General features: G+C 50.0%; 2 protein-coding genes, besides 2 other annotated features; both read right to left on the bottom strand.

Annotated features, from left to right (window-relative positions):
* Positions 1-31: 31 nt before the first annotated feature.
* Positions 32-17,909, bottom strand: RCC_01262 (uncharacterized protein; the record flags this gene model as incomplete). XM_023766531.1 has 5 exons in its annotated part: positions 32-3,556; positions 3,615-7,767; positions 7,822-14,033; positions 14,092-15,500; positions 15,554-17,909. 5 exons carry the CDS (start codon positions 17,907-17,909, stop codon positions 32-34), a joined length of 17,655 nt encoding a protein of 5,884 aa, XP_023622299.1.
* A 1,302-nt stretch (positions 17,910-19,211) lies between these two features.
* On the bottom strand, positions 19,212-20,441 carry RCC_01263 (related to gibberellin 20-oxidase; the record flags this gene model as incomplete). XM_023766532.1 has 4 exons in its annotated part: positions 19,212-19,913; positions 19,973-20,052; positions 20,112-20,190; positions 20,253-20,441. The coding sequence occupies 4 exons, from the start codon at positions 20,439-20,441 to the stop codon at positions 19,212-19,214; spliced, it is 1,050 nt and encodes a 349-aa protein (XP_023622300.1).
* A 335-nt stretch (positions 20,442-20,776) lies between these two features.
* Positions 20,777-20,792: a sequence feature (Short protein (RCC_12018, CZT15404.1) was converted to a misc_feature.).
* A 62-nt stretch (positions 20,793-20,854) lies between these two features.
* Positions 20,855-20,922: a sequence feature (Short protein (RCC_12018, CZT15404.1) was converted to a misc_feature.).
* Between the last annotated feature and the right edge of the window lie 6,126 nt (positions 20,923-27,048).

The raw sequence follows: 27,048 nt of genomic DNA on the forward strand, positions 1-27,048 counted from the left end.
CCTGATGGACTAATTGGCACATAACCTAGTTCTACTTAGCATCAGTAGCGATACCAAGCACTTCTTGTATAGCCTCCCGAAACGCATCCCGAAACTCCTCCACGCGCCGTGTCTGAAGCATTTGAGTCGAAAACGAAAAATGAACCACAAAAGACTCAGGTACTTGAGATCCAGAAAGAGACCTAGACACCTGCGGTTGCGGTTCCACGACAACGAACAGGCCAGTAATTCCAGCAAAATGTCGACTATGCTGTCCCACACCAGCACCGCCGAGTGAAAATTCCACCGGGCTCGTTTCTGTGGGTGCAGCGCATTCGTTTTCCACGCTGAAGCCTTGGTATTGTAGAATTGAGCTGAATTGCATAGATTCGACACCGACGCCCTGGAAGGGAAGGGAATCGAAATACTGACGCTCCACTTCGTTCAGGATGGAAGGTGAGGGAGCGGGTTCGGGTGGAAATGTCGTTCGAACAGGAATGTAATTCACGCATGGACCGAAGAGGGGGTCGTCATCGAGGTCATCGTCAGATAGCGCGCTGGGTCCAGTGGCGCGGCCGTCGGTGACGAGGCCGAACATCACATCGGACCTACGCAAGACCCGAGCCAGTGCTAGACCCCAGGCGAGCTGAATGATTGAAGCTGGTCGCGCAGTCCAAGGTCCAGGTGAGAGTATGGGCACCTCAAAATCAAAGGAAGTGTCTGGGAAGGGCATGGGTTGATCATGTGTCGGATGTGTTGGTGTTAAACTCATTGGCGCCAAGCCCTGCAGTAACTGTGCCCAATACACTCTCGCGGCAGTACGGCAAGCCTCAAGTCTGCCAACATAATCTTGAAAGCTTTGTTGGGAGGTCGACTTTTCCTGAAGTAGGGTAGTATACTTGGCACGTAAACGGTGTATCAAGGTCGGGAAACAAAATCCGTCGTACTGTGCATGCGACAGTCGTATCAGTAGTACATGATTCTCTCCAGTTGCGCGTGAGGGTGCTGTCTTTTGTCGGTCTCCTTCCACGAGGACGAAGCTAGTGACAAGTTCGCCGTGACAGAACGGATTAGCTTTTAGATGGGCGTCGGCCGAATGGCGGGCAGCTTCAAGCAGGCTATTCTCATCATCAACCGAGGAGGAGTACCTGGTCAGCGTTGCTAAGCCTTCGGAATCAGACAATACAGCCTGAGCAAAGTGATTGTCATGCCGCACGAAGACGGTACGCAACAGAGGTATGCTTTCGATGAGGAGCGTCAGTGCTTTTTGGAGTCGACTGATTTCGAGCGAGCCTTGGATGCGGATGGGGAAGTATGTGACATATGCGCGGGTGTCCACAGCACTGCATCGCAAGCACCAGGATTGGAAGTCAGTCGTCTTGTACACCGTCTCGAGCTGCTGTGGATGCACGCCGAGATCCTTGGCTACCTGAACGTGAAGCTCCGATTGGACTCCGCCGTTGTCGCTGGCAGATGCTATTTCTCTTCGCTCTTCTGTACGGCTGCCGGTATCGATCTCAGTAGCCTGCATCAGGAGCGCCATATCGGAGAGAACAGGTGATTTGAAAATAGCTGCGACGGCAAGCGAGAACCCAGCCTTGCGTACTATGGCTGCCAATCGGAGTGCGGCGTAGGAGTCACCACCGACACGGAAAAAGTTATCGTGCATCCCAACCGCCTGACCAGGGATATCGAGGACTTCGATCCAAAAGTTTTTCAATGTTCTTGCGCTGGTAGTCAGGGGCTCGCTCTCGTGGGTTTGCTTGAGGAAGAAGCTCGACATAGCATCGGTTGTTAAACTTTCCGCAGCTTCTTTCAGACGCCTTCTGTCAAGCTTCCCGGATGCCAGCAGCGGCATAGCCTGAACAGGAATGAACAGACTAGGAACCATGTACGGCGGAAGCCGTTCATGGAGTCGCTCGGAGACGAGTCGGGCCTTGTTGGTGCAAGAGGCTGTAGCTTCGGCGAAGAAGTCACCACCATCGCTCATCTGCTGGCGCTGGTTCGACCCTGCAGGTGCTTGACAAACGAATGCTGTCAAGATCTGTCCTTTGCCTCGCTTCAAAGTGTCAACGACAACGGGTCCGCACTTCGATGGCCATAATTGCGATACGCTTGCTTCCACTTCGCCTGGCTCTATACGTAGACCATGAAACTTCAGCTGACTATCTTTGCGACCAAGAAAACGAAGCTTATTTTCGGGGTCCCGGAAAGCCAGATCACCCGTACGGAACATGCGTCGCTCGGGACCGGCCCAGGCGACATTGGTGATGAATGAAGCTGCCGTTTTGTTCTCGTCGGCCAGATATCCGGCTGCTAGAATGCTCCCCTCGATGAGCATCTCTCCTATGCATCCTGGTGGGACTATGCGGTTCGGGTCGTCCGAATCGACGAGCCAAACCATGCATCCAAGTGGGGTTCCAATGGATCCGGAGAGCATGGGATTACGCACATGCGACTCAAGCGTCGAGACAACAGTGCATTCTGTCTGTCCGTAAACAATATCCAGCCGCTCGACACGGGTGGACCAGGTAGCAATGTCCTCTTTGGATACATGCTCGCCACCAAGTATGAGGTGTCGAAGGGTGGTCAAGGAAGTGCCAACGAGTAGTCGTGCTACGGAGGGGGTCAACATGGCAATATCTACCTGCATAGCCGCCATGGTGTTCYCGAGATCTTCCAGACGAGCCTGCTCTGAGGGCACGCACACGCAGCCACCAGAGATGAGAGTGAGAAAAATTTCGTCCACTGCAACATCGAATGCAGCTGATGCATATTGAAGAACATTACAGCCTTCCGTAAACCCCATGGGTTCGGCACGATGCGAGATGCCGCTGCTCAGAGCTCCATGGGTTATCATGACGCCTTTGGGAACGCCCGTGCTACCAGAGGTGAATAAAACGTACGCCAGACTATCGAGAGGGAAAGGCTTTGGCCGTCGATCCTGCCAGGTTGCAATGCCCTTGGCCCCAGCCAGCGATTCCCTCCCGAGGATGACCGTATTAGGGACGAGATGTCGGAGTCTTGCCGCACAGACGGACGAGGCAGCACCAATCTTTGCATTGACGCATCTAAGCACTGCATCAGTACGTTGTTGGGGATGTGAAGGGTCCAGTGGCACAAAGGCAGCGCCGGTCTTGAGTATTGCAATGATTGCGACCACGCTCCACATGGACTTTTCAAAGCAGAGAGGAATCATACAACCGGGGCCTGCGCCAAACTTGACCAGGATAGCAGCAGCTTGCTCCGAGAGTTCGTCAAGTTCGTGGTATGTGAGAGTTCCATCCCAGCTGTGAACGGCACGCATCCCTGGGGTCTTATGCGCCCGAGAACACACCAGGTCGACGATGGTCGCGTTGACAGCACGAGGTACGGCATTGATAGGATTGAAAGGCATTGATATGGTGTTGACAAGCCTGTCCACAGACTGAGCTGGTGCGTCGAGCAGGCTGCGAAGAGCGCGCAAGAACACATCCGCAGCACCCTCAACCTGATGTGAGGAGATTCGTTCTCTCCAAAAGCAGAGTGTGACGTTTGTTAGTGATTCAGAGGTGTCGACTGTGACCGCCAAGTCGTACTGTGTGCATCATGTCAGTGCCGTATTGATGTTCCGGGAAAGTGGGTCAAGATCTTACCTCCGTAGGATCGCGTGAGAATTTGGGCTCTAGAAAGTCGTCCGACGTAGAGGCCAAGCTGTCACTCGAATATGCCACCGAAAGGCCTGTGTTGAAAAGTTGCGAGGTTCCCGACTCGTGTGATACGTGTATCAGTGATTGTGAGCCWCGAATCCTGTCCAGGAACTGCTGGTATGATTTCGATAGCACATCAACCAGAGACATATCGGAAGATTCCAGCGAGACTTGAGCTACTAGCATCCGAATGTAGACTCCGACCGCGTCCTGTACGCCTGGCAAGTCGGCATCACGTCCAGAGTGCAGAAACCCAAACACAGGTTTGCGTGAACCGGTGTATATGCGAAGAACGATCGCCCAGCATACCTGTGCTACAGCCGCCACCGTCACTCCACGGGTCTTGCAAAAAGCAGTCAATCGTTGAGAGTCGGTAACTCCCAGGCTTCGGTCAATGCTGTCAAGTGTGGATTTGACCGAACCCGCATCATGGACGCATGGGAAAATGCAGGGCTGTATGTCGGGAAGTTGTTCAGGTGGGCATCCAGGGCTTCCTTTCTGCTTTTTATGTTGTTTTTGCTGTTGCTGCTGCTGATACAGCTGTACGAGTCGACGATACCCCAACGCTGGAGGACAGGTATGAAGTTGACCTGCATATGCGAGCTTCCAGTCACGAAGGATGACATTGAATGAATGACCATCCACAATGGCATGACTGATTTTGAGAACCACCGAKAGGCCGCGTGGGGTTTCCCATATGGTAAGAGTGTGCGGAAGAGCTTGGTGGTGAGACGGCTCTGGAGACCGTTTCACCAACGAGTCTGTGTCAAGGCAGTCGTCTTCGCTTTGAAAGTATTGCACTTCCGCCCGGACCCTCCCAGCCTGAACCACAACTTGATAGAATTGGGAAGCTGCTTCGACGAAGAACGTCCGCAAAGATGCATGTCGCTCCACCACCTGACGCCATGCACGTTCCAGATGTTCCTTTTTGATAGCGTGTGGATTGGTTTCCTCAAATGCTATTTGTACCAGGTATTCGGCCTCGTTCCGGGTTCGCGAGATCAGAATGCCAAGCTGAGTTCCATAGCAAGGATATGCATCTTCAACGTCCATCGGAGCCAGCTCGCGAGTGGGAAGTTCATGGGCTTGCAAATGATTCAGTTCATCCTGGGACAATTGAAGCAGCGGAAAATCACTTGCAGTGAGTCTGCGCTGCTGTGAAGCCAGTCGAGTCCCCTCTGTCTCCAACAGTCGACACCATCGCCCAAGCCAGCGTCCGATCAGTTGGCGATGTTGCATACTCCGGTGGAAGTGGAGGGACAGGTGAAGTTTACCCTCTCTCACCACTCCAATGGCATCGATGAGCGAGCTGCGAGCCAGTTCGGGGCTGACATCGAGGAGGGGGTCTAGTTCCATAGCATGGTGTTCTGACAGAGTCTCATCGTCCTTCACGCGAGACTCTGCGCGATCTGCGCCAAGGTAGTTTAACATGATCTCCGTAGGAAGTGTGATGCCATCAGCACTTAGTATCTGCCGAGCCAACCAGTCTGCGCCGTTGCGTGAGGTACCGTGCATTTGGTCTTTGATTGATTGAAGGACGCTGTCAAAGTCCTCTTCTTCGCTAGCCTTGGTAACACATGCCTGGATGGGATACAGAGTCGTGAACCAACCCACTGTCTGGGAAACATCAAGATCCGGGTCCCACGATTCACGACCATGTCCCTCCGAGAAGGCAGTAATGGCTTGGCGTTGTGGGAAGGTTTGGAGGAAAGACAGCAGGAGGGCGGTGGCAATGATATGGATGGGTTCGGTAGTGAAAGCGAGGTTGGTCTTGCCCAAAAGAAGTGCAGTCGATTGTGGTTCGAGACAGGCGTGCAACTGTTCCACTTGGCCGTAGACGTTGTCGGCGGCTTTTATGCCCCAGAAGTCGAGATATGCGTCAGGTGCCGGCATCGAGTTGCATAAGGCTGATGATGGGAGGTCCTGAGAGGCTTTTATATGTTCCACTTGCTCAAGGCACCAAGTGCGGAAAGAGACAGAATGCGACTTGGGAAGAAGGCCGTTGAAGGAACGACAGAGGAGGCGACGCAGGTCATCGATGATGATTCGCCACGACACCAGGTCMACGATGTAGTGGTGAGCGACGAGGTAGAGCAGACGGGGTCGGTCCACGGCGGCCGGCTCTAGCAAGGTTGCGGCGAAGACGGGGCCATGCTGAAGATTCAGGCTTCTCTGTGTCGCGCAAATGGCCTGATGGGAATCTTCACCGCTTCGCACCGTCACTTTGACCACCGCAGCCGCGGCCACGGATTGTAAGCCCGCCCGTAAGTCCACTCGTGTCCGAAGTGCGGCATGATACTGTACCAGCGCCGCTAGTGCGCCTTCCAGGGCTGCTTTCGTCACGTGCGCTGGAACCTGCAGCATTACACTTTGATTGAAGTGGTTGACATGGCTGCTGTCTCCAAGAGTGTGGATTCGTCCAAACAGACGCTGAACGGGGGAAAGTGGGAACGCCGCCCCATCCTCTTCCCCCTCCTCCTTACGATGACGCCCGTTCGTCATACCATTGCTTACGTCCCGGCTGGAGGCGGCAAGGGCGCGGAGAGGCTCTCGCGCCAGCACATCTGCCATGTGCAAGCGGAGTCCTCGGGCAAGTAAGCGTGCGACCAGTCGCATGGCCATGATCGAGTCTCCACCGAGTTCTTGGAAAGTGGCAGAGCGGCCGATCTGGGCTACGCTCATGCCCAGCAAATTTGCCACCTCCTCCACGACGATGCATTCTTTACTTCCTTGGGGAGAGTCGTGAGGCTCAATCACATCCTCGGAGCGCCCGAAGAGTTCAGACGAGGACATACCACTCGCCATGCTTCGTAGCGCCTTTCGATCCACCTTGCCCGAGGGTAGCAACGGCAATCGTGCCGATGGCAGTGGAACTATGGCTGACGGGACCATATAGGTGGGGAGTTGACGGGACAGTTGACGTTGGAGATCGCGGAACATCCCCCGTTGCTTATTCTCCGAGCCGCCTGACAAGCCCACGAAGCCGATGAGCGTGGCACCCGCCCCCTCCCGTTGGATGACTTCCACAGCCAACTGCACCCCTGGCYCCAAAAGCTTGCGCATACATTGCTCAATTTCTCCCAGCTCCAGACGCTGACCTCGTATTTTGTGCTGTTCATCTTTACGGCCTACGAGGTGCACTCGGCCTTCAGCATCCAATCTAGCCAGATCTCCCGTCCGATAGCACCTCTGCCCAGGTGCCCATGCAGGATCGTCCGAAAAGACCTGAGCAGTGCGTGTGGGATCACCCAGATAACCGCGACCGACTGTGGGACCAGCAAAGCAAAGTTCGCCAACTGCTCCAAGTGGTAGCTCCCGTGTATCGTCCGGCGCTACAATGGCGCATCTGCCTGTGATGACAGGTCCAACGATGCAGGGATCAGCATCTCGGGCGAGGTCTGGCTGGAGGGTTATGATGGGAGACACTTCACTCGGTGCATACCCGTTGTGCAGATGAAGCTGATCTGCCCACTCTTCGATGACGGATCTTGTGGCCATTTCACCCGCAAGCATTAATGTTTTCAAGCAAGGGATTGCAGCCCCTTTGAGCCCAGCGGACACGACGCTAGGCGTCAAGCACGCAAAGTTGACATTGTATTCGATGCATGTCTGTGGCAGACGCTCCAACAAAGCTTCTTGTTGTGTAATACAAACCGTACCACCCACCATGAGGGTGTCGAGAATTTCCAGCAAAGAGATGTCAAATGCGTGACTCGCAAATTGTAGCATTCGTGAGTCGGCCGAGAGGCCTGTGGCTTGAGCGTACGCTGTTGCCCCGGCTAGGTAGTGCCCATGTTCCAGTAAAGTAGCCTTCGGCACTCCAGTAGAGCCGCTGGTCAGGACAGCGAGGGCTGCATGATTACGCCGCACTTGGGGGAAAAGAGTATTATCTCGTGACATTGGAAGCTGTCGAAGGAAGAGCAAAGATAATTCGACAACGCTGCCCTCAAAGCGGGCAGCGTGAGACGTCGAGGCGATAATGGTGCTCGCCCCAACAGTTGCACACGAGTCGCGCAGCCTCTGATCGGGGTAAGCCACATTGAGGCCCATGGCGACTGACCCAGTTTGAAGTACCGCCAATAGTGCAATTGGGTAGAGTCTTGGATGCGGTCAGCGGGAAAGATATTGCGAAGTGGCATATTGGGGGACATACATTGATTTCTCACAACAAATGGGGACAACGGCTTCCGGTCTAACRAGCTCTGCCTCGGTCAGGTAGAGGGCCAGCTTTGTAGACAATGAAAGAAGTTCTGCGTACGATACCGTTCCATCCCACGCCTGAACCGCAACTTTGTCAGGCGTTTCAAGTGCACGATCTGCAATCATGGAGTGGATGGAATCGGCGGGAATAGTGGCCATTTGAGGTTCCAGACCAATCACGTCTTCCGCAACGCGATCCACAGGAATGAAGCGAATGTCGCTGACGAGGAGGTTCTCATCCGCCGTGGAGAGCTGGGATATAACAGCTTCGAGATTGATCAAAATCGCATCCGCCTGTCTGCTACACATACAGGATTCATCAAACGACAAGGTTAGTGTGACTTCAGAAGCGAGAATGACGGACTCGATCACAAGAGCATAGTCCAGATTGGTCCAGTCCGCATCCGGGATTAGATGTGAGGTCCGGAATGAATTGATTCCTGGAAATTGGGAGGAGTTGTCTTCATCAATAGATATCAGTTGGAGGACATTGAACGCACAAGCCGAAGCGGCGTCTGATGAGATTTTGGCAATGTTCTGCAACCCGATATCGTAAGGAATCATCTCAGCAGCCTCTACTTGTAAACGAGTAACGTAGTCGACTACACGCTCCTCGCGATGCAGCTGAACGCGCACCGGTACAGTGCCAATCGTAGGCCCTGCGATCCTGTCCACGCCTGGGATGTTGGCGTCACGGCCCGACAAGTTCACTCCCCAACACACATCGTCAGAGTAGTAGTAGGCACTCAAGATGATCGCCCAAGCCGCACGCAATATTGTTGCCGAACTAGCTCCTCTATGATTCCGATTGCCCCATGGCACGGTCCTGCTCAGCATTTTGTCCGGTTTGGAGTCCGGGCGTCGAGTGAGGAAGGAGAACGTGCTGCTCGTCTCCCCCTTGAGGTACGAAGCCCAGAACGCCTTGGATGGTGCTTGGATGTCTTGCATGTATGCTATGTAGCGGCTGAAGGATACCAATGTGTTGGGGGTGGAAGATGCGTACAGGCTCGCCGCCTGCTCCWTGAAGAGACGCATTGTATGTGCATCATACAGAGCGTGATGCACCATCCAGACAAAGTATTGTCCGTGTTGCATCAAGAATAGCTGCGACAAGCAAGAGCCAGGGCCCAGGGTTTCTCGCCACTGCTGCCAGTGTTTYCCGAGTTCAGACAAGGGCAAGTCATGCATTTGGGCCCATATTGCTCTGGTAAGGGAAGGATGCAGGACCGCTTGAAAGGTGCCACTACTATGCACGATGATACGGGTCCGTAAGATGTCATTCGCTTCCACGACCGAGTCCCACGCGGTGCGGAAGCGCTGCAAATCAATATCCGGCGACAGTGTAAAGGCCAAAACGTTGGTATACGCTTGACGTTTCTGCAATGACCCTACCAACATCCCTTCTTGCATAGGACTGCAGGGTAGGAGGTCAATGATGTCGTCGGGAGATATGGCGCATTGCTGCGCGGCGCTCTCCCTGAGCTCGCCAACCATTGAGGCGTCAAGCAGGGAGAAAGGTCGCACGTGAGTTTCGTCATTCATGGTCAACGAGGCAGTCGAGGTCGGGTCGTATGAGCTGGCGGCAGCCATATCGCATAGCTTAGGGCATTTCATAATGGTGCCAACTGTCAGACTCAATCCGTGAGATTTGGCGGCCCGCGCAAGTTTGGCCGCAGAGATGGAGTCCCCGCCCACGCGAAACCAATCATCATTCACGCCAATCTCCTCCTCCGGTACAGCCAGAAGCGTGGACCAGATGCCTCGCAGGATGGTTTCCGTGGCATTACGTGGTGGATCCTTACGACCCAGCCCTTGAAGCAGATATTCGCGGAGCTTCGTGGGTGATATGTCTTCAGCAAGGGTCTGCAGCAATTTTCTATCCGTCTTGCCATTGGTGTTAACAGGGATCCGTGTGAGAGGAACAAACATGGTGGGGACCATGTGGCGCGGAAGATCGCTTTCGAGTTGTCGCATCAGGTCTTGCATCTTTGCGTGCAGTTCGACGGACATGGGCAGGATGACATCCTCGCCACCCCTGCCCATCCCCACGAAAGCGACAAGACGCTGCCCATCTCCGCCCACCTGCATGACTTGGACAGCGTTATGCGGAAAGCCGGCCGCGCGGATGCGATGCTCGACCTCACTGCTGTCCAGACGTTGGCCACGAATCTTGGTTTGCGTGTCTTTGCGGCCGATGATGGTGAGACTGTCATCCATATTTTGCTTAACAAGATCTCCAGTTCTATACAGGCGCCTAGACCGAGGACCTGCATGGCCTTGCCAGGGTGCTGATCGCGGAAATGCAGTCGCTTCGCTGTCAGAAAGATACCCGCGGCCCACAATCGGACCTTCGATCCATAGCTCGCCAACACAGCCCTTGGGTACCAGGTGGCTAGGATTGGACTCGTCGACCACCCATGCGACGCACCCGTATGTTAAGCCAATATTGTTGGGACTCGGAGCCTCMAGTGCACTCAGACACTGAATAGTGGCGCATATCGACGCTTCGCTAGGCCCGTATCCGTTCCACAACACGACATGTGTCCTCCACATCCTCAGGTCTTCGGCATTCAAAGGCTCACCGAGCAGAACCAAGTCCGTCAAGTGTGAAGACAGCTGGACATGGTCCAGAGTTCTGGCCACAGTAGGCGTGAGAAACCCAAAGTTGACGTGAAACTTCGCTATGCTTGCTGCAACGTCTCCCCGAATCTCGTCAAAATGCGGCACCGCGACGCTACCACCGTGTACAAGAGGCAGCAAGATCTCGTCCAGTGAGGCGTCAAACCCGTGACTGGCGTACTGCAACGTTCGGGTGTGATGACCGATCCCAAGAGCTTGGCCACGCACACAAAGGCTCGTTGCTAGAGACGAGTGTTCGATCAGGGCTCCTTTCGGTTTTCCAGTACTTCCAGAAGTGAAGATTGTATATGCGAGGCTGTTCATACTAGGAGGGACCCATGTACGGGGACCAGAGTCTCTCAGACCAAGGATTGTTGGATTCGGTACTGCAGTGATATCAAGACTCGTCGCAATGGACTGGAGACGGTGTCTCATAGATTCGGAACATAGGATGTGTCGAGATTCGACCCTTTCCATGATTTCCATGAGACGATTATCCGGCCAGGCGGGATCAGTCGGAACCAACGTACACCCAGGCGTTTTCAAAGCTGCCATGAGTGCCACGACATACCAGGCAGACTTTTCGAACACGAGAACCACAAAGGTAGTGTCCTGCTTCTCTTCGCAGCAAGATGCCAAGTGGAGCGACAGCCTGTGACTCAGCTGGTCAAGTTCGCTGTAAGTGAGGCTCTCGTCCCATGCCAGAACCGCTGGTGCAGCGGGTCGCGATTTGGCGTGTTGCTCGAATAATTGAGCTACGCTCTGTTCACATGCGAGTGGCAAATCCATGTTCTTATTAAGTAGGCTTTGTCTTTCCTGGGGGCTAATAATCTCGATGGCCTCCACTTTCTCATCTGCTCTGTGCTTCCGCAGCTGCCGGACGACATGTCCAAGCTCCATCATGAGCATCTGCACTTCATCAGCGGTGATGATGGTATCATCAAAGCGTGCGTGAAGCTCTGCGTTGTGGCCTGGATTTAGAATACACTCAATGTTCAAGGGGTGTGTGTGGAAGCCTGTAGAAGGCTCTTCAGGTGGTTCGTAGCCCACGAGATCTGGTGCACCTAGGCTAGCAGCATCTTGAACAACAAGAACACTCTCAAATGTGCAACTGGTTGGCTGGATGAGTTTGCGAATGTTCTGCAAGCCATAGTGCTGGAATGGAAGCATGTTGGCCATGTCTGACTGCACTTGTGCCAGAAAACTCCGAGTTGGTGTTTCTGGATTCCATCTGACGCGAGCGGGAACCGTTGCAATGGTAGGTCCAGCGACATCTGCCAAATCTCCTGCTGCGCTGGACCGACCACTCAGGACAGTCCCGAAGATGACATCAGTCGCAGACGCCCGCTTGCCGAGGACGAGAGCCCACGCAGCAATGAAATATGTCGACGGCAGCACATCGCGTACCTGCTGGTGCTGGAGGAGGCTGATTACGTGTTTTACGCTGGAGCGAACACGAGGCTCCGAAAGAGCCCGAGAGGAAAAGTAAGGATATGGGGTCGGGACAGCTTCATGAAGCATGGACTTCCAGTAGAGCCTCGCTCGCTCGCTCACATTCTGTTCGAGTACATGAGCGATGAACTGGTCAAATGTCGTGGATGGAGGCGGCCGGCGCCCAAGATAGCTGGCATTCGTAGTTTGAATAATCAGGGACCATGTAAAGGGGTCATAAAGACAGTGGTGGATCGAAATTGCGATCTCGTCGTCTTTCAACACCGCTATTCGGAAAAGTGCCGTGCCAGGAAGTATAGGATCGTTCTTGGTTTCGCTCAGCCACGTTTGAGCTGATATGGACGATACTTCGATGTCAAGACTGCACTCTGACGACAACACCGCTTGCCAGAAATGACCATCCTGGCTTTGCACGATCCGCGTGCGTAGGATCGAGGTCACCGAGAATGTCGTTCGCCATGCAGTCAGAAGTCGATGTAGCGAGGAAGTTGACGAGCTTTGGCTGCTTCGGCGGAAGAGGTTATACGACATGTATACTTCCGGGTTGCCCAAGGTGGATGTGAACATGGCTTCCTGGAGTGGCGTGCACGGGCAGATATCTGATATGCGCTCAGGTGGGACGCTGCACTGCTCTGCCGCTCGCGCGCGTAGTGCTTCGAGGCCCTCAGCCTCAACGAAGCGGAAAGGACGAGAGTCTGCCGAGTTCACACTGGCAGGGCTCGAACTATGATCACTCTTTCGCAGCATCGCGGCCATGTCCCCAAGTGTTGGATGCTGGATGATAGTCCTCACGTCCAAGATATATCCATGTGCTCGAGCAATAGAGACCAGTTTCATAGCTGAAACAGAGTCTCCTCCTACACGGAGAAAGCTGTCGTGACGTCTGCACAAGTCCAGATTCACACCCAGGACCTGGGCCCAGAGATTAAGCATCTGCTGTTCCGGTTCGGTGCGAACCTCATCCTCTAGACCTTGAGAGTGAAGCTGAAAACTAGAGTACTCCGAGGCTGACAGCCTCTCGGCGAGTTGACGGAGGCCTCGCCGATCAGTTTTTTGAGACGCTTCTGACCGCGGGAAAGATTTCAGCGGTATAAACGCGGAAGGGATCATCGACAGCGGGACTTTGGAAGCCAGGCGATCACACAGGGATGACATCTCCGTAACGAACCGTGTGTTTTCAGACTGGTCGGCGTCGGCGTCGATCCCCGTCTGGATAAAAGCCACTATCTGAAGAGACTGATTGTGGTCAATCGCTACGACGGCGATGGGTAAGTCTGGAAGCTCTGCAGCGATGTGGTGCTCCACTTCTCCAAGGTCGACCTTCTGTCCGCGGAGTTTGATCTCGGAATCTTTACGCCCAACATAGCTCAAGGAGTTGTCGTCGTTGTACACGACAAGATCACCGGTGCGATAAACCCGTCTTCCATCGGGACCGCGATGTCGATGTGCTGTGTCATCTGAGAGCCAAGCAGGCCCTTCTATAAACGCAGCGGCGGTCAGGTCCGGGGCATCCAAGTATCCGTCAGCCAAGATCGCTCCCTCGATGCACAATTCTCCCACGGCCCCTAATGGCGTCAAAACATTGACATTCGATGGGTCCACAACCCATGTCACAGACCCTGTCGCTGTACCTATGCTGTGAATGTCCTTGAGGTGCGGTGGCACTTCTGCGATGGTGCATATCACGGCACACTCTGCAGGGCCGAAAGCGTTGAACAGACGCAATCGGGACGCCCATTTGGAAACAATCTCTTCGTTGATTGCCTCTCCAGTCGACGCCAGTATTTCGAGACATGGGACTTCTTCTGGCGCTAGGGTATTGATGACGGTTGGGGTGAGAAATGCGAAGCTTGCATTGAGTCGAGTGATACTCCCTGCGAGATCGTTGACCCGCTCCCATTCAGTAGGCACAACCACACATCCTCCGTTGACAAGAGGTGTAAAAATGTCGGCGATACTGGTGTCAAAAGTATAAGCGCTGAATTGGAAGCCCCTCGTCTGAGGGCCCAGGCCGAGAGCACGGCCTTGAGCMAGGGTGCTTGTGCAGATTGCTCGGTGCGCGATCCGTACCCCTTTCGAGGCTCCGGTAGATCCCTACAGTGWGGTTCAGTGACAGGCTACTAGTTGGCATCCTGAGAGTGGCTTAACTTACCGATGTGTTCATAATGTAGGCTATCGCGTTGGGATCCACCGGCCAATCGTGAGATACATCCGATGTGCTCAGAATATCGATCATGTCTTGTGGTACCAAGGCAATTCGCACACCCAAGTCTTTCGTGCAAAATGGAACGAGCTCTCTGTCACAAAGCACACGCTCTGCACGCACAGCCTCAAGAATGCCTTGAACTCTGGAAGTGGGATACGTGATGGAGCTTTCCTGGTTTGGGATTGGTATTGAGGTGAAGGCGCCGCCGCACTTGAGAACAGCCAGCATCGTACAGATTGCCATCGCACTCTTGAAGAGACAAAGCGGTACGACATCGCCAGGCTTAATGTCGAGTTGCTGCTGCAACCGGCATGCCAGAATAGAGCTTTTGGTTTCGAGCTCTTCATAGGTCCAGGTAGAATGGTGATCCACCAGAGCTGGGTCGTTGGGCCGCTTCATCGCTTGATTTGCGACGAGAGCATGTAACGTGGTTGCCTGGGAAGGGGGAAGTATGGCATTCCATGTCCAGAGATTTTCAAGTTGCACGTTGGGTAAATGTGGTAGACTGGATAATGTGGTGTCTGCAATTTCCTGAACAGCGACTAGGTGTAGTTGTTGGATGAGACCCTGTAGAGTTTGGAGCATACGTTGCATCGCAACAATGGAGACGAGTCCCGAATCAAACAGTGCCTGAATTTCCACATGGCTCTCGTGCACATAGCACTCCAAGGTTACGGGGAGGGTGTGAAAGTCGGGACGCCGCGAGCTATCATCTGTGAGCGGTATTCCCAGTGACTTGCAGGAGCTAGAGCGGTCTTGTTGCGGCTGAACAACCAAAAGAGTACCTAGGTCGCCAAGGTCCGATGTTGGGCAAATTCTGCGCACGTTCTGCAATCCGAATTGTTCAAAAGGGGTCATGCGCGCAGCCTGCTCTTGTACGGCACCCAGAAAGGCGAGCGCTCCCTGGTCGGGGTCAACTCGAATCCGAACCGGAACTGTGGCTAGTGTCGAGCCCGGAAGTTGATCAATGTCTGGGAGAGATGCGGTACGGCCGGTTGTGGTGGCGCCGAAGACGACATCGTCGCTCTGACAGTAGCAAGACAGCACCATGGCCCACGCAACCCGGACAACCGTGGCCACGGTGATGCCTGACAGGGCGCTTCCCATGGCCAAGGCAGCAGTTTCATCAGCGATTGCATCCACTGTAACTTCACGTCGACTGCGAGTACGCGGAAACTGCGCCGACGGGCTCTGTTGGTGAAATTGAGCCTGCCAAAACTGTTCAGCAGCAGGATCGTGCGTCACTTGATTGCAGTACTCGGCGAAACGACAAAATGAAGGAAGAATGGGCTTTACGTTACTCCCATCGTGATAGACTTGCTCGACCAAGGAGAGAATCATGCGTTCGCTCCAGGCTTCACGGTCAATTAGTCCAGGTATTCTGTGTATGTATGTGGAGGTGACTTACCGTCGTAGATTGCGTGATGCGCAGTCCACATGAAAATGCGTTCGTTTTCGACAACGGCGAATTCTACCAAGGCTGTTCCAGCACCCATCGATGGCCGGTCCACCGCTGAAGAGTCKAACATAAGGAGCTTGAACGATTCACGGACAGTAGCAAAGTACGACTGTCCGTCAGGCGTTTGGAACACGCGTCCCCGAAGGGTAGGCACCGTCTCGTAGATGCGACGCCAAGCCTCTTGATACCGATGGATGTCGACTGAGTCGGGAATTTTCATGCTCAACCGTCGAACATATGCACTGGGAGTACGCGTGGAAAGAGCAATCGTTGCGACCTGGAAGGGCGTGGCAGGTACAATGTCTTCTATAGACTCTACATCAACATCGCACAGTTTGGAAGCGTATTGTCGCAATTCGGACATGTTTGTGCCATCGTCTCGGACGTCGAGGGAGTCATGTCGGTCCACAACTTGTGTCAGGCACGCCATGGCGCCCAGTGTCGGATGGAGAAAGATGTTCTCGGCGGAGAGGCGTAATCCATCCTTACGGGCCGCTGCGACGAGGCGTATGGCAGCAACAGAATCTCCACCGACGGCGAAGAAATTGCTACAACGCTGAATCGATGCAAGAGGGATCCCGAGCACGGAAGCCCACAGCGACGCCAGCGGAATCTCATCGGGGTCGCAAGGCTCACTAGCGTGTGGAGCAGGGCTATCGAGGGTAGCGAGTGGCATCAGTTCCCTGAGGGATGTATCACCGAGTCTTTGCAATGCAGCACGATCAGTCTTGCCCGAAGGCAGCAAGGGCATGGTCAGTAGCGGAATGTACAGCACGGGAATCATGTAGTGAGGCAAATGCAAGCCGATGTTGCTGCGAAGCGTACGCAACTCATCTCGCAGCGGGCTCAGTGAGCCGAGCACAATGTCTTCGGCATGCTCCAGGTGGCGTGCATCGAAAGCAATGAAGGCGGCGAGTCGTGGGGCCTGCTGCTGATGATGGTCACCGATGAGAACCAGAACGGCGACGTGCACCGGGCGACCAAGATGGGTGCGGATCTGGAACTCAATCTCGCTTGGGTCGAGCCGCCTGCCGTGCAACTTGAGGAATCGCGCCTTGCGGCCAATGTACTCCATGTTACCGTGGGAGTCACAGTAGCGCACGAGGTCTCCCGTCAGATAGGCCCGGGCGTGTGGTCGCAGGCTACCAGGAGGCGGGTGAATGAACTTGCAGCTGGTCTCGGCGACATTGTCCAGATAGCGGCGCGCCATGATATGGCCCTCCACCAGCAGCTCTCCCACCACACCCACATCGCTGAGCTGGCTCGGGTCGTCTGGCTGTACGATCCACGAGCAGGCGCCGCTCGTCTTTCCAATCCACGCCGCGCGCTGGCCCGGCTGCAGCACCGCGGGAGCACACGTCGAGGCCTCGGTGGAGCCGTAGCCATTGACAAGATGCACGCATGGCGCCCAGGTGTCGACGAGATCTTGCGTGGGGCCTTCAGCGACGATGGTCAGCGCTTGGAGGTCGGGCACGTCCGCGGGTCGAAGTGTCACAATTAGAGCGGGCGGGAGGGCGGCAAACGAGATTCGGCGCTTACGAATCACGGCGCCTACGTCATCCAGACACCGCGACTTCTGCTCGAAGCACACGCAGCCGCCGCGCATGAGCGTCGACCACACATCGTACACGCTGACATCAAAGGCGAAGTCGGAGAACTGGAGGATACGGGATCCCGGCGCGATGCGCTGCTCTGGGGCGTGACAGGCGGCCGACGTGCAGATTGCGACATGGTCCAGAACCACGCCCTTGGGAATGCCAGTGCTGCCGCTGGTGAAGAGGACAAACGCCGCCTCGTTGGGCTCGGCGTCCACACTGCACTCACCATGGCACCCCTCGATATTCTCGACATTCTGGACGCTCAGGAGCTCGCTGCATTCGGGTATCACGATGGTCCTCATGTCCGGCAATCGGACCCCAAGCGCTGGTAATAGTTCCGGTGTCACCAGCCCAACTTGTGCTCCAGTCGCCGTCCATATTGCTTCACAACGCGCCGCTGGTTGAGAAACATCGAGCGGTACCACCACTGCCCCGAGTTGCAGTACCGCCGCCATCGCGACAGCGGAGCGGGCTTCCTTGGCAAGACTGCATAGTACCATTGACCCCTTCGTGATGCGCTGCGCTCGAAGCCTATCCGCTAGACGGGCCGCAGCTAAAACAAACTCCCGGAACGTCAACGCAGTATCTCCATCTTCTACGGCGCGCGCATGCGGCGTGTCTTCAGCCTGGCGTGCTACGGCCTCAAAAATTGTGTCCAGCACACGTGGCGGCGGGTCGCTATTCCAGTCTCGTATTCGTTGGTCCATTCTCAAGACGGATAGATACGTATCACAATCGAGCAAAGAGAGTTATTGCAACGCCTGGTAGGKCTCAAGACAGAACAATGGATAGAGAGCCACAAGACGCGCCGGATTGCAACGTTCGGAGTTACGAGAACTACAGAGGCTGATAGTGATACAGAATCAAAGGCGCACTCAAGAATAGCCACTCGGGAAGACGACCACCTGTCTGGGATACGAAGTAAACCAAAAGCTCTCGATCCACAGGCACTCGATTAACTTACCATCCATTGTTTTATAATCCTTGTGTTCCAGGCGAAAAGGTTCAGACAGCGCTTCTGAGCCCTTCGACAACCACGGTGAACGCACTAGTCATAGCTCAGGGATGTCGGAATCTTTCCCTCTGCAGATTCTACATGAGTTACCACACCATACAGAGTGTGACTTGCACACAGGGAGATCTAGTAAGAATGCACAGCGACAGCAAATTTCTGATAGGCTGGTGAAGGATCTGTAGGCAAATCAGRGGCTCTCGATTGTCGGTACTACTGGCAGCACGTCTTGATCCACTCCTTTGGTGAACAAACCCCACTCCCCTATCCCTTGCAGAGTCTATATGTGTGTGGGATGACCTGAGGTCTACCTCGATATCAGGCCAGGTCTTTCTCGCCGTACGATAACAAGCGGTCTTCCTTACCGCCCCGAAGTTCGAACGCCAGCTGGGCCCGGTCGACCTTACTGAGCCCTAACTAGGCAAACCTAGGGTTCGAGAAGTCGACAAGGATCAAGGCAGAAATAAGTAACGCACGAGCCTTACCTTACCCGAGCCGAACCTACTTCTACAGGGTCGAATCTGCATGGGAATACCGTATTCCGGCCTCCCTCGGGCCCGAGTGCGTTCACCGTGGTTGTCGAGGGAGTCACAAGCCCTATCAACGCATTTTCGCCTAGAACAAGGACGGTAAACTGTAATCGAGTTTCTGCGATCGAGAGTTTCTGGTTCACTTCGCATCCTACACAGGTGTTTATCTTCGGGTTTCCTTCGAGTCTGTGGTTTACTTCGTATCCTAGACAGGTGGACTGCTTCAGGGTCAACATTCCCGCCTGCAGATTTGGAATCTGTACTGAGTCCAAGAAATGTTTACTGAAAAAAGAAATGTTTACTGAAAAATTAGAATGGCCCAGCTCTGGTCCAGCTCCTTGCTATCAAATCTCTCTGACTAGGAATTGACTTCAGAAAATACACAATTGTCACACGAGCTCAAAAGGATCGTTTGCTCCAAACGCTTCATGCTGTTTACAGTTTCCCCCCAACTCCAAAGGTTGAAGTCACGCATCCACCGCCAAGGTCGTACCATACGTAAGTCCCAGCTTGATTTGATTGTATTGCAAGCCTGACATGTGCTCATACCTTTCCACTGTGCCATCTTCCACAAACTCCGGGAGGGAACCGGCGTCAGARTCGCGATCTGGCTTCGCGAAGAACACTGCGGAGCGACGAGCTGGAGTTTGACACGAGCCGGAAGTATTGACCTTCAAGCCAACGGGCACAGTGACCTTGTGGTTGACGGACTTGAAGTAATCGTTGCTCCAGCGCTGCAAAATGTCGCCGGCATTCACCAGCATTTCGTAAGGAGAGTCGCGGGTAACCGGGAAGAAATGTCCGTAGTTTGACTGATCCTCAATCTCCAGGCCACCGACGCTGTCTTGAAATAGTAACGTCAAAGTCCCAAAATCCGTGTGTGGCGAGATGCGATTGCATTCCCCGCCATTCAGCAGAGAGGCTTCTGCGGGTGGATAGTAGTTTAGACGGCACTCGCTCGCACTCTGTCGACAGCGAGAATTGAAATCGACATCGATGTCCAGCAAAGCCTTGCATCCCAGCTGCAGAGCATCTAACAATTGTCGGTGCTGGTCCCGACACTCGCTGTAGAATCTCTCCATGTCTCTTTGGAAGCCTGGAAGATCTTCCTTTGGGAGCCACATGTTGTCGAATAAAGGATCATCTGGACTACCCATATCAAAAGCCTCCTAAAGCTTAGAGTTAGCTCGACAAGGTTATTGACCGCATGGGATGGGTACCGACGAACCTTGATATCTCGAATGGACTTCTGTCCTTCAAAGACGCCTTTCTCAAAGTCTGTCACGGTGGAGACGACTTCGCGGCCAACTTCGCTCCATCCCTTGCTCGGTCAGCGGAAGAAACTACTTGTTCATGTCTACTTGGACCTAMTCGATGCGGATTAAAGGCCAAAGGGTGCTTGATCTTGGCCTTGATGTCTACGGGCAAGGCGAAAAAAGCGTCGGTCTGCGATTTAGGTCAGCTCATCTGTTACCCGCATCCAATGGGAGATGAACGGTAGGACTTACATGTGCGAAGACGGCATCGACTACAGCATCCGGAATGGAGTGCTTTGCAAGCTTGCAGAATCCCGTCTTATGCAATGAATGTACCAGACTGATGGCGCATTGCAGTCTCTCCTCCTCAGTGCCGGTGGTGAAGTCCTGGARGTCGACTGTGGCTGGTTGGGGTCTTGAGACCCTTGAAGTGTATAGCATGGTGAGAAGCAGGAGCTGTGGGGAACGCAGTTGGACGGCTTTGAAATGCTTTGAGAGAAGGGAGTTTCGATGTCGATTGCTATACTTCGTGCTTCTCTTTTATCTCGTCCTTCTCCTTTAATTCCTTCATCTCCTTTAATTCCTCCATCTCCTTTAATTCCTCCATCTCCTTCGAGTTGTGCTATTCTTGTTGCAATGCCGAAGACCACGCGGATGGTAGGTGGTCCCGTACGGCCCGTACGGCTTCCATCTTTTATCCGGCGCCAAAGGGAACAAAGAGAGATAACATACAGCGTCTTGTCGCATCGGAGTGGTAGAACACTAGAAGGCGGCAGCTAATAAACCTGGTTCCTACCGAGTATTACTATTAGCGACACACGCTGATCGAGGATACTAGGATGGTAGCGTTCTACCACTCCGATGCGATAAGACGCTGTACTGTTCTGAGACAACAACTCGAAGACAGGCTGCGATGTTCCATGCTGAGGGAAATGAGGAATACCTGGACTTCTAGGCGGAATTCAGCAGAAGGCCCGGAGAACCTTCTACCCGATCTCGTGTCATCTGGCCGGATATTCCCGCCCGACGTTACGGTATGCCACCTCACGATCTGAAAATGCTTAGCAATAACATTAGTTAAGTGATGAGGTAATGTCGCTATATCCTCTTTAATTAGCTCTCTAACCCTTAACTTTACTAACTGCTTACGGTAAGGCGATATTATAATTCTAGCACGTAATCTACAGATAACTAAGGATTAGACGATATAGCCGCATCTTAGATGCAGAGTTTTTACCTATATACTAATTAGTGTTATCTACGTACTTTACCTTAATTTAGTAATAGCTTTATAATAGGTTATAAGCCCGGCGCTACTACGATCCTATCCTTACTAAGAAGTTATTAATATTAATAATATTAACCCTATACTTACTATTTTAATAGGGGAATTCTAGCGAGCTAAGAGAAGAGCTAGAATTAAATTATAATAGAGCTAATTAAGATAGCTAAGGAGAATTAGGTACTTAGGAAGGGTACTAACTTCTTAGGCTAGAAGGTAATACTTAGAGGAGTACTAGCAAAAGAGGATATACTTAGATATATCTTCTATAATCTTCCCTAGGAGCTACTATAACTAGAACCCTAGAGGATTAACTACCCTAATATAGCTAATTATCTACTAGTATTAAAGAAGTTTAAGAAGAAGGATATAGTTACCTATAGTATTATTTATAGCCGGCTAGATAAAAAGCTTAGGCCTAATTTCGGAAGCACTAAGAAAATAGTATAGGAGCTATTTAAAACAATCCTTACTATATATTAATTAGTTGTTACTATAGATATCTATAATACTCTTAGGCAGATTAGAAGTATTAAACTAACGGGTAATAACACTCTAAAGTACTATAAAGACTTCTAAAAGTAGATATATTAGTATAAGATAGCTACTAAGTAATATATTAGAGCTAACCGTATTCCTAATATATAAGAGGGACTTATATTCCTACCTCTTATTATAAATATACTATTTATTATAGGTCTAAACTATATTAAGTAGCTTAAAAGCTAGCGATATACTAATAAACCCTAGCTAGTAATATTAAAGGATATAATTACCTCTTTTAGACGTAAGAAACCTCTAGTATTAAGCTACTAGCCTAATCCTTCCTAGAAACGAGTTATAGGAGGAGTAATAGCAGATATTAAAGATAATAATAAGAAATGCACTTAGTACAAATATAACTATACTAATACAAAATATTATAAGTAACACCCTAATAGGGCACTATCGTCCTAGAAAGCTAGAAAGCCTAATAATAATAAGAAGAAGTAGTCCTAGAAGAAAAAATAGTAGAGGAGAGCTAATACTATAGTAGCTTAAGACTTATCTAGGTCCCTATTAGACTTAGATTCTAATAGCTTAATAAGCTATAGTATCGTAATAGCTGCATCTTTAATAAAGCCTATTAATAGCTATATTAATATATAGGACTCTAGGATAGTATATTACTTCTTTAATAATAAAGTATAGTTTAAAGATCTCTACGAGAAAAAGAAACTAGTAGAGTTCTTCTAAGCTATTAGGAAGAATAGAGTTACGCATTTAGGAATAGTAACTCTCTAGCTAAAAGGCCCTAAAGGTCTTAAAACATAGCTAGAACTAAAAGGAGCTTTATACTCCTTAGGCTCTAATATAAACCTTATCTCTATAAAGCGGATCCTAGAGAAGTTTAGCATTATATATAACGCTAGGACTAGAACTATTCTAGATAAGGATAATAAGCCTATTAGGACGCTTTAAAAGCTCTATAGAGTGCTTATTCTAAAAGATATAAAGATCCTTATCCTAAAGGGCTAATAGCCCCCCCTATTTAGAAAGACTGTAGTTAGAAAAACTATAGTAGTAGCTTTTATAAAGCTAAAGGCTAATATAAAGCGTTAGAATTAGAGATTTAGCTATATTAGAGCCTTAATCCTTAACGCTATAAAGCTTAAGGCAACTAGACTAAAGAGTATTAATATAGACATAATAAGTTACTATAAAATATATAAGCTCTTAAGATCCTAGCGAGTTATATTAAGGCATCTAAGACCTATAGCGGCTAGAGCACTTAATAAAGTTTATATAGATATAGTAGGACTAATTAGCCTACTAGACATCTATAGGAATAGGTATTTCCTACTATATATAGACGCTAAGACCCGCTATAGATAGGTGTTTCTTCTTAGACTAAAGAGTAATAGCCCTAAGATTACTAGGATCTTTATCTAGAGAGTGCAAAATATATATAGAAAGATCCCTAAGCTTATATTTATCGATAGGGGTAGTGAATTTATTAATAACCTTACTACTAAGATAGCTAAGGCTACTAGACTTAGGTAGGATATATTAGTACTATATATACCTAAATAGAATAGTATTACTAAATCCTCTAATAAGGTTGTCCTTACTAAAGGCAGGGTAATAGTTATTAATACTAGAGCCCCCTAGGATATATAGTGCTATATACTAAAATACTTAGTATATATTATAAACCGGCTTATAAATCTTAGTACTAAAAACATCCCTATTCTTTACCTTTAGTAAGATCTTAATATCTCTTAGGAAACCTCCCTAGATCTATCTTATATAAGAAGATTTAGCTATAAAGCCTATATCTATAATAATAACCGCTAGATCTTAGTAAAGTTTGCCTTAAGGGCTAAAATCTTTTAGTTTATAGGATTTTAAGAGTATTTATTTATAAACTACCTCCTCTAGCGCCCTATACTTAACTATAAGGGAGTATAGAAGCACTAGGTTATTTTTATACCGCATATAACTTTTAATAAGGACTAGGTATATATAGATATAGTTAGAAGTTATTATACCCCTAAGTCCTAAGGGGAGCCTTTCTATATAAGCCCTATAGGTTTTATAACTCTACCTACTAGGCTAGAAGCCTATATAGTGCCCGTTACTAAGCTAGAAGCTTAGGCAACTAACCCTAAGCTAGAAGCTTAAGTAGTATTTAAGCTAGAAGCTTATACCCCGGCTACTAGGTAAGAAGCCTAGGTATAGCCTATCCCTAAGTATTACCCTTAGGCAATTATCCTAGAAACTAAGTATTAATCTTAGAATCTATCCTTAGTAATATCCTAGGAATAAGAAGCTCCTTAAGAATAATAGCCTACTAAGCTATCTCCTATAGAAATCTAGGGGAGATTATAGTCCTAGAGCTCTTCTAGTAGTAGCCCTAAGGATTAGAGGGAGTTCCTCTAAGGCTCTCCCTAAAATAGTACCTCTACTAAGGAAGATATTAATATACTTATAGAGCTATTTATACTACCTTAAATAACTAGTAAAAGAAAGAGGGACCTATTACCCCCTATAGCCTCTTAAATACGATTAGGAAGGTCTATAATTAGGTATAACTATAAAAAGCTATATACTAGGGGAGTAGTTATTACTAAGCCCTAGTCTATATTAGAGGTATTATAATACCTAGAGTAGAGAAAGGCAATATCTAAGGAAGTTAAATCCCTAGAATCTATTAGTATAATCGAGTAGAAAAGGATTAGTAACCTACCTAAGGAAAGAATTCCCCTTAAAGCAAAATAGGTATATAAGCTAAAGAAGCTTGCTAACGGTACTATTAAGAAGTATAAAGCTAGATAGACTACTAAAGAATACTTCTAGAAGATAGGAGTTAATTATATTTAAACCTTTATACTAATATAAGGGTAAAGATGTAGTAATGTATTAGATACCCGTAATTACTCGATTAGAGATAAGACTAATTCTTGTAGGTTAAATGTGCGCTGTGCGTAGGAGTTATGCATACGCTAAGCCTACGCTAAGCAGTCGGGTTATATTATACTCCCTTCTCTAAGGTTGGTTAATCTAGCTACCTCTATTAATCCTGTTATTATAAGGGCTCTTACACGGCCCTTATAATTACCTCCTTCCCCTTATACGAACTAGCCTTAGTTCGGGGGCTTAGGAAATAGAGGCGCGCGCGCGTCGTATACGTCGCGCTCGGGGTCCGTAGACTCTATATAGTAAAGTGCCTATTTTCTAAGTAACCTTCGGGCTATTTATATAAAAGCCGGCTAGTTAAACTAGCTATATAGGAAGTAGCCGCTTTCGGAACTTTATCCTCCTTCTAGTAGGCTAAATACCGTACCTAAAAGGGCGAGGGTTTAATTCCCTTAACGACCGCTGCTCGATAAGAGGGTTAATAAGTCCCCTACTACGCGGCGTATACGTTACCGCTACTATCCGTAAGGGGCTTATATCTATAGATCTCTAAGTAGGTTATTTACTAAGTAACCTACCCTAGTAACTATCCCTTATTAATATTCTTCCTATCTTATAGATTTCTCTTCTATATATCTACTCTTTATTATACCGCTACGTACTCCCCGTAAGCGTCGCGTACCCGACCCGCCGGCGACTCCCGCTTAAGCGTCGGCGAGTAAGCGCCGCGCCGTCGAGGTGCCTACGGCCTATCGCCGCTATATACGGTTAGTATACCTTCGTATTAGCTATTACTATAACGCTATCTTTAGCGCATTTAAGCGCAAGTACGACTACTATAAGTAAGTAACGTTTATTCGAGACGCCTACTCCCCTCTTATATAGCGCTAACTTCCCTTAAAGGAACAATTATTATAAGTATAAACCCGTACTAGTAGCGATACGCCTATACTACGATAGCGTTATTACTACGGCCTAAGAGCTTAATCTAATAGATACTACTAAGTAGAAGGGCAGTTAGGAGGAAGCTAATTATAAGGCGGCGGTAAACACCTTTAGTATTAAGTTAGATGCTTAGATCCGTATTAACGAGCCTACCTCGGGTATACGGCGTAAGAGTAGCGTAGTCGAGGCGCCTAATCTTACTCGCTTAACGAAYAATCTTATAGCTATTACTTAAGTCGGTCGTATTATAAGTATCTCGCCTACTCCTTATATACGTCTATAATACTAACCGTCTATATAGTAGTTAGAGATAATAGGGCAGTTTACTAATGCCTTCGATACTACCCTTACTAGAAACGAGCTATTTAAGGAGGAGTCCGAGGCGGAGGAGAATAAGTTYRAGTAGAGTGCTTAGCGCGTTCTCTAGGCTTGCGTAGCGTATACGCCTATCTTATAGTATAGTCTATAAAGTAATCCCCTTTAGGTTTAACCGTAATAAAACTACTTAATTCTTATTACTCTTCTTCTATTTTGCTCCGCTCTACTTCCGAGCCTCTTTTACTACGCGGCCTCTATATATACGCGGAGCCTACGCCTTAAACCTATCGAGAGCTTCGTAGTCTTTAATATATATATTAGGTTCCTACTAGTTATATTCTAATAGCTATCTACGCTACTTTACTAAATAAAACGTTTCGCCCTTCTATACCCTCTTATTAAGAATCTCTTTAACCTCCTACTGCCTATCCTCGTCGACTATAAGTAGTATGCGCTCCTCTTACGCTTTACTCTTCCGGCTAGAATATAGCTCTAATAGAGTAACGTAGAAGACGTTATAGATCCTTACTAAGGTAGGTAACTACAAGCGATACGCCTAAGTCCCGATTRCGTTAATTACGCGGTATAGGCCTAGCTATTTAGGTCCTATCTTCTTCTTGCCCTCTAGCTTAAGGTTCTTCGTAGAGAGAAGTACTAGATTACTAATATTAAAGCTTATAGGCTTATAGCTCTTATTATAGTACTTTAACTATTRCTCTTTAGCTTTATGCTATCGCTTAGTAAGCTCCTTATATACGCTACGTATACGCTTCGCTAAGTCGATAGCGGCTAGCATTCTCCCTTCTAAGAGCTCGTCCCGAGCGATATCTTAGGTATTAGCGCCGTCGCCTAGAGGGCGCGTTACTAGCTCTAGGTTCTATCCGTAGAGGATTTAGAAAGGGCTTATTCTAAGGCCCGCGTACACGCTATTATTGCACGCAAATTTAGCTATAGGTAGCTATTACGCCTAGCTGTCCTGCTACGTGCCGTAGTAGTAGCGTAGGTATTACTTAAGCGTCTAATTAGCTTTCTTAGTCTGTCTATCCGTCTAAGGGTAGAAGGCTGTGCTTAGCTTACGCTTTATATGCGCTTCGTAGTAGAAGT

Source organism: Ramularia collo-cygni (genome assembly GCF_900074925.1).
Source record: "Ramularia collo-cygni strain URUG2 genome assembly, contig: RCC_scaffold01, whole genome shotgun sequence".
NCBI lineage: Eukaryota > Fungi > Ascomycota > Dothideomycetes > Mycosphaerellales > Mycosphaerellaceae > Ramularia > Ramularia collo-cygni.